The 10,584-nt window shown below is 45.7% G+C and overlaps 2 protein-coding genes across 2 annotated transcripts; one reads left to right on the top strand and one right to left on the bottom strand.

Moving 5' to 3' along the window:
- LOC148703237 (plasmodesmata-located protein 8-like) lies at positions 1–2,620 on the top strand. Its single transcript, XM_088723776.2, has 3 exons — positions 1–936; positions 2,185–2,286; positions 2,372–2,620. Exons 1-3 carry the CDS (start codon positions 207–209, stop codon positions 2,374–2,376), a joined length of 837 nt encoding a protein of 278 aa, XP_088579902.2. The 5' UTR covers positions 1–206; the 3' UTR covers positions 2,377–2,620.
- A 179-nt stretch (positions 2,621–2,799) lies between these two features.
- On the bottom strand, positions 2,800–10,347 carry BETA-VPE (beta vacuolar processing enzyme). The gene is made up of 9 exons (XM_088723775.2): positions 10,084–10,347; positions 9,802–9,966; positions 6,374–6,530; positions 6,205–6,290; positions 5,921–6,120; positions 5,622–5,670; positions 5,283–5,492; positions 3,487–3,693; positions 2,800–3,177 (listed from the first exon to the last, which is right to left on the bottom strand). Exons 1-9 carry the CDS (start codon positions 10,297–10,299, stop codon positions 2,992–2,994), a joined length of 1,476 nt encoding a protein of 491 aa, XP_088579901.2. The 5' UTR covers positions 10,300–10,347; the 3' UTR covers positions 2,800–2,991.
- Between the last annotated feature and the right edge of the window lie 237 nt (positions 10,348–10,584).

Genomic DNA, 10,584 nt, shown 5'->3' with positions numbered 1-10,584 from the left:
CAGCACCAAAAAGAAATACGCATCGCTTTCCTTTGGCCGATGACCCATGGACGGCGATAAAAAAAGCCCTCCCCACCCTCCCAGCCATTAAAGACAAAATACCATTCCCACCACACAAGAGCAAAAGCACGCCCTCTAAACGCAAGAAAAAAGCTCTACAAAACAAAACAAAACAAAACAAATCAAAACTTGTCAGTCTCACAAGCATGTCCCTTAAGAAACTCCGCAGCCCCTTCAACTCCTTCCTCTTTTGTTTCTTGGCCTTCTTATATCCCATCCATCAGGCCAAGGCCGCCAGCTTCATCTACGCCGGATGCTCGCCATCCAAGTTCCAGCCCGGCAACCCCTACCAAAACAATCTAATCTCCCTCCTTACGTCCGTCGCCGCTGCCGCCTCCCAGGCCACCTACAACTGCTTCGCAGAGGGCAAAGGCTCCGCGTCAACCGCCGGCGCGGCCGTCTACGGCCTCTACCAGTGCCGCAACGATCTGAGCTCCGGCGACTGCTCGGCCTGCGTGCAGAGCGCCGTGGGCCAGCTCAACCTGGTGTGCCCCGACTCCTACGCCGCCTCGCTGCAGCTCGACGGCTGCTTCGTGCGGTACAGCAACGAGAACTTCCTCGGGCGGGCCGACACGAGCCTGGTGTACCGCAAGTGCAGCACGAGCACGACCAAGGACGGGGAGTTCTTCCGGCGGAGGGACGACGTGCTCGCCGACCTCCAGACCGGGGTGGGCTTTCGAGTGAGCAGATCCGGGACGGTGCAGGGCTACGCTCAGTGCATCGGGGATTTGAGCACGGCCGACTGCTCCGCGTGCCTGGCGCAGGCCATCGGGCAGCTGAAGAATTCTTGCGGGTCGGCCATGGCGGCGGACGTGTACTTGACGCAGTGCTATGCCAAGTACTGGGCCTCCGGCTACTACCTCCGATCTACAGCAGGTTAGGCTTCAAGCTATGCACCCCAACAATTGTGCTGCTTTCTGTTTGCTAGAGATGGACAGGGAAAACACTCCCCCTTACTGTTTCACAGCTTTTAAGTTCCAAGTTGCGAGTGTGGAGGTTAGATTAACTTTTGAATTTTCGGTAAAAAGGATTACCTGTTCCACGAGGAACATGGAACAGCATTTCCTGCACTACCTCTGATACAAGAGGGTTGTCATGCGTCCCACCGAACTTGGACACGTGGCGACTCGCTTTCTGAAGGACTTTCCCGTTTGGATTAGTGTCATGATCTGTTGACTGTTGGGGGATTAGGTTTTCTTGAAAGAATAGTTATCCCAAAGCTTTTTGGATAGATTATAAAGGGTAAGGCTAAACCAGAATATGTTCCTCTCCAAAGTTATTCTATGGCTGAAAGGAGTGGTTAAGAAGTTTTAGAAAAACACACCAGTAAAGCAGGATGGGTTATCTTAACCTAGAAATTATTTGTTGGTATATGAGGGAGAAATAAGAAAACACCATAAGAAAAGCCCTTGCTTAAGGGTTGTGGTTGTGGTTTATCTGCCAAGTGCATCACATACAACAATTTTTCCCTAAAAGCTATATGATAGGGGTGGCTAAGTTGCATCCTGCTGTCGCAGTCACTATAAATTTCGTTAATTTTATGTTTTTATACAGAAATGTCAGGATAATCCTTGATGATCTTCCAAGTTTTTCATTTTGCTATTTCATTATCCCAACTAAATAAATGAATCATACAGGGTTTAGTGATTTGGGAGTCAGCCCAAGCTCTGCCATCCTAGCTTAAGGACTAGCTGTACTCTAATACTATATATCGCATTTATATTAGGACCATATAATCGTACCATCCTATAAAAAAAATAAAAAATAAAAAATAAATTAACCAAGCGTTTGAGTTCCAGCAAAAAGAATCTTCAAGAAAAGGAGCTTTAGCCATTGTGCACTTGCTCGTACGCCCACTCTAGAACATTTATATTAGTCCGACTAAAGCCACTGCTCATCATCGCGTATTATATTTCATAAAGAGAAACCACCAAAATCGCCTTTCAGATTGCGTCTTTAGAATGAGCAGCCTCAATTATTACAACGTAGTAATTTATTTAGCTCCAACTTAAGTGCTCCCTTTCTTGGCTCAATATTTAATCCCTCACTTCGAATTGCAAGCGAGCACCACTGCCATGCATGCTTGTTAAATGCTAATCGCTGTTTGCTTTCTCGAATGGACAGGGTATTCGGAGGATGACATTGGAAGAACTATTGCAATAATTGTTGGCATCTTCGCAGGAGTGGTCCTCTTCGTGGTCTTCCTTTCTTTTCTGAAAAGAGCATGCAAGTTCCCCTCCCCTATCTCCGAGTGGTTTTTATTCCTTTGATCTTCTGTGCCTAAGTAGAATATGTGCTCTACTACGTGCAGGCTAGTCGCCGGAGCTTATCCTTCTCTAAGAGCCGGGATGGGGTCCAGGTCCTGCATTTTGTCTAAAGAAACCCCTCCTTTCAAGCTTTGGGACACCGACGTACACCAATTGGCAGCTCATGGCAAGAACTACTGCATTCCAAACAGCTGCAAGCTGCTTTAGTAGGCTCCACCATCAGACGACAAATCGACACCACCTCATCTTTATCATTTTGTTCATCAAAGAACGAATCCATGCATTTTCCATTACTCTGGCATTAACGAATGATCTTGACAAATACGCAACAGTATTTTTTTTTTAAAAAAAAATCTCCATGCAGTAATAGTCATATAAATTGTGTTTTTTCTGAGTCACTGATGACAGATAAAAATAAAGGATGCAGCAGGAAAGCAAGCCATATAATCCTAAATTAACAACGGTCTCAGAATTGGAAGCTACCCATATCATGGCTGCGTATTATATTATTAACCTCCGTAGAAAATATACAACCTCATGTCTCTACCATGGACCTGATATACAGATAAGAAAGTTCACTTGCATAAAGCTAGAGAAAAGAGAGTGAGAATTTTTTAAGTAGCTTTCCTAACATGGCTCTGCAGAATTCACAATGGTGTTGTCGTCAGAAAGCACTGTATTCTCGGCTTGAGGGGCTCCATTTAGCTGAAATATGGCTTCCGCAAGTGTTAACACAGGCTTCCACCATTGCATCATTGGAGATGCCTCTGTTGCATAAGTTTGCAAATGCCCGCATGTGTCTCATCCCATGTTGAGTGAGCGGCCCACAGTAGGATTGAAATACTTGTACCTGAAGTAGGTGTTTGATGATTACTTTAAGATGAATCGCGTATATCTGATAAAATAGAAAATAACTAATTCCCAGAAAGTTCTATTGAAAGAAAAATAATAAATCCCAGAAAAAAAAAAGCAGGAAAGAAAGAATTCAGATTCGAAAGGTTTCCTCTCTTGTTCAATGGCACAAAATTAAGTCTATGCCAAAACATCAACCTTCTATCAAAGTGCTCAACACCTTCCCATGCTGCAGCAGTGAAGGCTGACTGAATGTAACAAAACTAACTAAACTTACGACAAAAAGAAGAGGGAGAGAAATTATTACCATTGTCTTAAGGCAATTCCAGTCGTCAACCAGTGCCTGGCCAGATGGTCTTACAGCATTGAGGATGGAAGGACCATTTTCTGATCCAAAAATAAGCTTTCCAATCAGATTGATGCTATTGTCAAGATGCAGCCTGTGCATCATCGTCTCAGTAATCTCCTTAAGAACCTGTGTCTTCTTTTCGGATCTTGCATCCAATTGTTCATACTGAAAGCAAAAAAAACAGACAATGTTGGAACATAGGCAGCACATTTCTGTAGTAATGATAATCAACAGTTGAAAAAAAAGGGACAAGTGCCTGTATTAAGTATAACTCTACTAGTAAAGATACACAAAAGAATCTTATCGAATTCAATCAGCTATTCTTCTTAAGCTAACTGCAGCTAAACAATTACAACTACCTACATCAAGGAATCAGACTAGGAAACATCCAGGAAAACTTCAATGACTCACAAACCTTTGCATATGGTTTCAACTTCATCAATCCTTGCAAGACTTCATCTAATTAGGGCTCACTCTTCATCCGTACCAGCTTTTCTTCTGCTCCTTCCTCTCAAGCTATATTCATGTTTCTAAAGCATTCTACGCCTGCCACCGTTCAGCATAAATTCGAGTCCAATAATGGGGCCTCCACATATGTTTGTTCCTCATGCACAACCTTCGCAATTAATTCATTTAAAGTTTGTTCCACATGGCTAACCATCTCAAACAGTTCTCCATCACTTTGTCATCATTTATTTATGAGCTCACTTAAAGCCAAGCATCCCAAAAGAGTTTCCGCATCACTTCATCATTTATGGACTCAAATCTGCGCCTTCTGATATACCCATCCCAAGCCCTGTTCTCCTTCACCTCTGACTCCTAGCAATTTCCCTAGCCCCCTTCAGTGCTCATCATCTTAAGTCTCACAACATTTCAACCTAACAGCTAGCTAATCAATATTCTTTCGCATTCACAAGGCATGTGATGATTAAACTGCACAGAGGAAGCAACTCTGCAGTTCATCCACCCTCTTTTGATCCTATTATTTACATGACAGAATAGAAAGAAGTGAGACCTGCCATTAGCATTGATTTGGGACTCATCATTCAATCTTATGTCAATTCGCATAGTCTAGTTTTTAGATTTTGTAATATATAAGATGGTTTTCTTTTTAATTTTTCCAGATGTTTTGGTTGGCCGATTTGAAGAGGACGTCAGCATATAAATTTCGACCAGAGGAATCACCGAAACGATCACTTCCCAACCGAACAAAAAAACTATTTGAAAGCTCTTCATAATCACCCCTTGCAACCTTACAGACGAAAATCCTGTTTAGATCATACAAGTGGCAAAAGGCATGTTAAAGCCATACTGTGCAGGGATAAGAGAGTGGAACAAGACATATTCGCCACCTTTGGTATGTAGATGCCTGAATGGAGGTCTAGAAAACTCCCTACTACATCTACATGCAAAAGAAACCTATATTATTTGGGCTTCTTTTGTCTTATGGCAACCTAAATTGTTTTCTATCAAATATGGTAAATATAGCTCAAGCACCCAGGCAATGTAGAAGGGGGAATTTTTTTTCCCCTTTTCTATCACTGCGAATCTAAAGTGCGTTATTGTTTTCTTCTTTCCTTACAACAAGAAAGATGAAGCTATTCAACGTATTTAATGACCCCTAATTTCGCCATCTTGTTCAGCTTGAAAAAAAATCAAAGGAACACGAGATAGATCGGAGCATTCAATTAAAGTCGATATTTTTTTCTAAACAAAACAAGAAAAAGAATGATCGAAAGGTATTCTGTACTCACTCGCTTCCAAAGGAAGAGGAGATCGGCGTCCCTCTGGTTGATAGCCCCCGTCGGCATGGTAGGTGGAAGGCCATTGCCGGAGAGGTTGGCGCTGGAGGGGTCGAAGCCCTGGAAGAGGTACAGCTTATCGTCCTTGAAGCTCTTGTCCCCATACTCCATGACGTGGGATCCCGCGCTGTAGGTGTTGTAGTTGGAAGTCCTCTCCTTCACCTATCCACCCCCACCCATACAGAACGAATGAAAACAGGGCAGTTATTTACCTGCAGAAGATTTCGAAATGATAGAAGGAAAAGAATCACTCGAGAGATCGATCGTTTTGTGAGGCCGTTGGGTGCTTACCACCTCGTACTGCTTCTCTATCGTTTCCTCCTTCAGGTTGTGAGTCGCGCTGCAAAGAACGAGCCGTACGTGAGAATGGGGAAACCATGGGCTCCTGGCTTCTCAGTTCACTAATCGCATAGAATTTTCCAGCTGGGAAAGACAAGCTCGAGGACTTAGGCCCAGATAAATAGCAGAGCTCGAGGAGCTCGTTTTAACTCCATTATTTGCATGGGCATGGAAGTCGGTCCTAGTTTTTTATATTTTACTACGGTAGCAAATAATGGCTGTAAGGTTCAAAGAGGGCTAAGAAAACAGACCTGTCTTCCATCCATGCAACGCTATACAAATCCCCGAGACAGGTGATGTACTCGGGAGGTGGAGCCGGATCCATTCCCGGGCAGTACGTTCCCCAGCTACTCTCCTCTGCGTTTGATGCCGTGGTCACGTATATATTAAGGCCTTCTGGCAACAAACCTTCAAATATACTCCCACTTTCGCATGCCTCCACATAGATAACCTGTTCCATGTAACCACTAGCAACAACATAACTCTTCTGTGTCCACTTATATGCTGTTTAACAATCTTTCTTTTAGTTTCTTACCATTTCCCTGTAACTTCCGGATGCATGCTTCTTTTTCAACACATCAATGAAATCAGCAGCGTAAAGGAACGGCATGTTTGGCATTCCTGGGACCAGGAGATGAAGAGTGAGCGTAACAAGCTCATGGTGCCACCAGTTTAGCAAGAATTAGAGGGGATTTGAAACGGACCGAGGACGCCGGGGCCTCCATGATCGGAGTAGTAGATGAAAATCCGATCAACTGGCTTGCTATCCACAACCTTCCCGCTTCCACCTTCAACTGCACTCTTGTTACCTAAAATGACCGCATATAAGTTCTTGGTGGTGACCTGCTCCCCAGTGTAGTCCTGTAATTGTATTACAAAACGTAGAATGTTTTGAAAGTTTAATTTGGGATAACAACTACTAGCTTCTATAGGTTTCAAAAGAAATGTGCATGCAATTTCAACAAAGAAGCGACCAATAAGCTAATGAAGAGCAATAGGACATCAAGCATGTAATTTGAGCTAGAAAAGGGTTCCAATTAATCATTTCTCTATCCTTCGCCTAGTTCTTTTTTTTTTCTGAGGAGGAGGAGAGTAATGGGAGGAACCCACATTACTCACCAAATTTTATTCAGAATAAATGTACAGAAGGGTATGCAGACTGCATAATTTACATAATAAAAGAAGGAAAGAAAGCAGATAAGAATGTACAGGATGAGGATTTATAACATGAATGCAAGATCAAGTCTAAGTCGAAAAGAGGAATGGAAGCAAAAATGGTGACTAAGAAGAGTAGTATCCGTTCACCCGTCAGATAGCAGCAAATAGATACTCGAGATGACCACAGGCTGCAACTTCTCCATCAGAGACTCCAACAAAAGTATAATCAAAGGCAGCAGTGAAGAGAATTGAGTAGAGGAAGGAGAAACAAGTTCACCAAACATGATAGCTTCAAGGTGGATCAGCAACGGAAGTAACGACGGATTGTGTAGTGGCCGCCACTACAAAAAAAGGAAGAAATCCCGACGCTTTTTTTTGTCTCTACCGACGCTTATAAGCGTCGGCGAATTCCCAGCCCACGCTTCACAAAGCGTGGGTCAAACATCGGGCAAGTGGGCGTGGGTCCGGTTTTTGCCGACGCTAAGAGAAAGCGTCGGCAAAAACAGGACTTTCCCGATGCTAATGAAAGTGTCGGAAAAATACTCAACGCCGACGCTTATAAGCGTCGGCGTTAGCAACCTGTTTTTAAAAAAAAAATTAAAAAAGAAAGAGGGGAACCAGGGCATGGCCGCCATGGACGACGGCGAAACCCTTCTCGCCAGAGGAAGAGAAGGAAGGGGTCTTGGAGGACATTGTAAGGCTCCGTAGCTTTGAGAACTTGAGGAACTTGGAGGTGAACAGGACGGGACGTCGAAAAATCCCGGTCTACGAGGTAATGAATGCGTCGCTGTTCAGGAAAGGGGAGGTGGGGGATTGCAGGAACCATATGAGTCCCGAGATGGCTCGGAGGATGGATGAAATCACCCAGGAGAAGCTGAAGGGATCTGGTCTCCCCACCCTCGATGGAGCCGTTTGGTGGCTGGGCTGGTTCAGACGGCCATGCATGCGAAGCCCAGGCGATCCGGAGGAGCCCTCGAGTGCCCCTGCTTCGAAGCCCAGGCGATCCAGAGGAGCTGGTCGACGACCGCCTTGGCGGCAGGCGAGGTGGGCTTGAAGGCGGAGTGGCGGAGGTCGAGGTTGTGCTCGGCGACGCGGGCCCGCCGCCTCCTCCTCCTCCTCCTCCTCAATCGTGTTCAGATCGATCCCCATCCTCTCCCTCCCAACACCCCACGCCAAAGGTGCAGTAGATAAAGAAATTAGGGGAGAACGGGTGGGGTCTCCGGTGTGGGATTAAAAGAAGAACGTCGGCGGATGGTGGGGTGGGCGGATGGTGGAGTGGGCGGATGGAGGAATCGGGGGAGCGGCTGGGTGAAGAAGGAGGGACCTCCGACGACGCTTTAAAGCGTCGTCGTCTCTAAGATCGGGGGAGCCGCTGGGTGAGGGAGGGATCGGGGGAGTTGGAACCAGGCCTTCGACGACGCTTTAAAGCGTCGTCGTCTCCTCCACTATCTAGCGCTCGCCCAAGGCAAATCGGCGTCGTCTTGGAACCAGGCCTTCTCGCTCTGTTCCTTATCCGTTTCCTAATCCTTCCGCCTCTCACCCTCACCCTCACCCCGGCGCTCTCTCTCTCTCTCTCTCTCTCTCTCACGTCAACGAAGGAAAAAAGCGGAGGAAGAAGAACGGAGGATGAAGTTTTGCAGAGCATCATTTTGTCTTCCTTTTCCTCGTATCATCTCCCGCAGTCAGTAAGGCGATCCGAAAAGGGAGAGAGAGAAAGGAGGAGGAGGAGAGAAGAGTCGGGGGGATGGCGTGCCTGGTGCCGCAGTTCAAGTGCCCCTCCATTTGGCCTCCGACGACGCTTTAAAGCGTCGTCGTATCTTTTGGCCTTCGACGACGCTTTAAAGCGTCGTCGTCTCTAAATTTCACCCGACACTATCAAAAAGCGTCGTCGAGTTTCGACCCCGTTCGAAATTCGCCGACGCTTTTTGATAGCGTCGGCGGGGAAGAGTCGGCAAAAACACAATTTTTTGTAGCGCGCATGGTATTTAATTTTGTCCCACGGTTTACAGAAGATAGGGAGATCGATCTTTCCCTTTGCAGCAAAGTAAAGTGAAATGAGTACTTGTAATGGAGCCCATAGAATTACATCCAGACCATTTCCAAGTCCATCAACAAATTCCTTCCAGGGATCTCCAATATGCCAAAAGGCACCTATTTGTGATGGACTTCTCAGGCCTATTCGTGACTCCGCCTAGGGGTGTAATCCAGAGGTACTTAATTGAGCTCCGATTCGAAATTAATAAGCACGAACCTCAAGATGAAGCATTTGTTTATCATTATTTTGAGCTCAATTCAAATTTAATTCCAAACCAAGTCCAACATGAGCCTCAGGGATGATCAGCTTGACAACAGTGAGTCGATATAAAATCAATTCAATCTTAAGTCAAGCTCGGTTTAAACTTGAATTGAAGTGTGACTGGTTCAACATACGAAAAGATACACTAATTAAAGTATTACATGGATGGTTCGTTATTTATATAATATAAAGTGCATAATATAAATATATTCAAAGTTGCTTTATCTGTTTGAGCTTAATTTGTTAAAATTTTGATTTGTTTTTATTCTTCAGGCTGGTTTGACACTTCCAAAAATTTTAGGCCCACCCAACAACCGAGAGGCTATTTGCATATTTCTGCAAGATTGTAGATACTAAAAGTTTTAAAATCCGCGAATTAGGTTGTTCATCACTCCGTATCAACTAAATATATATCATCCAATCTAAATTTTGTATGAATATAGCTGCCAGGGCCTGTTCTTTAGATTTTTCGATCTAATTCTGTAAAAATATTCAAAAATATATTTAAGAATAAATGATTAATTTTTATAAATAGATCTACTAAAAATTCAAATCATGGAGTAGTCCGCAAAGGGGCCCCGGGAAAAGAATTGAAAATTTTCATATTTTATTGTAATACAGACCCCTGGAGTACGCAAACAACCATGGGGGGAAAAGCAAGAAATATAGAGCAAGTACCTTGGGGACCCCAGCGTACACGTCTTCGCCGTGGGGGTGGTTAATGATGACCCCTGGCCTTGGATTCAGCGGGTTATTGGCGATGTCGTCGTGCATCATCACCACGATGTTCTCCTCCTTGAGCCCACCCTTCTTCAGCAGCTGATACGCGTGGCACACATCCGCCTAACACCCAATCATTTCACCAACAAATCTCGTGGTCAACAAGAAAAGAAAAGAAAAGAAAAAAAATTGCGCCAAAAGAGGCTTCGACGATACTCTTCCCCCGATCAATCGCCGTACCTGATGCCGGTAGTTCCCGTAGCCGAACGACCCGGCCACGAGGACCGCCCACCTCGTCCCGATCTCCTCGTCCCCGTCATCGCTGCCCATCTCCGCCGGCATCCGGATCACCGAGTCCCACCCGCCCGCCACCCGAGCGGCGCAGTGCCCGATGGGAAGCAACAGCGCCGAGAGCAGCGCAATCCATCCGATCGCCGAGCAGGTGACCGTCGCCATGGGGAGTATTATTCCGGGGATGGACGGGACCCAAAGCCCGTATGGGAAGATAAAGAGAGGGAGAGATGGGGTGAGATATCTGCAGCGGCTCCCGCCGCCTGATCGCCCGTCCGCGTCACCGCGCCATGCAGTCCACGGACGCGACACGTGCAAGTGGTAGTTCCGAGTGGGTCCCGCTCCGCTGTCTCATCTTCTTACCGTGCTGCATTATCAGGCGGCCGTCTCCTTCCACCGTCTTGAGTTACGGATTTGCTCGCGGCATCCATTCCTCGTGTGGAGCCAGGG

The sequence above is a fragment of the Phoenix dactylifera genome, chromosome 6 (assembly GCF_051530095.1).
Source record: "Phoenix dactylifera cultivar Ajwa chromosome 6, Ajwa_hap1_PhDact_Kaust_v1.1, whole genome shotgun sequence".
In the NCBI taxonomy this organism is placed as follows: Eukaryota; Viridiplantae; Streptophyta; class Magnoliopsida; order Arecales; family Arecaceae; genus Phoenix; species Phoenix dactylifera.
Note: the sequence above shows the minus strand (reverse complement) of the source record. Positions and strands in the feature narration are given on the sequence as shown.

Excerpts from the sequence above, each read along its gene's own strand:
- LOC148703237 (XM_088723776.2), top strand. The coding sequence starts at position 207 with ATGTCCCTTAAGAAACTCCGCAGCCCCTTCAACTCCTTCCTCTTTTGT. Across the intron at positions 937-2,184 it reads CTACCTCCGATCTACAGCAG|GGTATTCGGAGGATGACATT; the intron begins GTTAGGCTTCAA and ends TCGAATGGACAG.
- BETA-VPE (XM_088723775.2), bottom strand. The coding sequence starts at position 10,299 with ATGGCGACGGTCACCTGCTCGGCGATCGGATGGATTGCGCTGCTCTCG. Across the intron at positions 5,671-5,920 it reads GTTGCATGGATGGAAGACAG|CGCGACTCACAACCTGAAGG; the intron begins GTCTGTTTTCTT and ends CGTTCTTTGCAG. Across the intron at positions 5,493-5,621 it reads TAGAGAAGCAGTACGAGGTG|GTGAAGGAGAGGACTTCCAA; the intron begins GTAAGCACCCAA and ends GGGGGTGGATAG.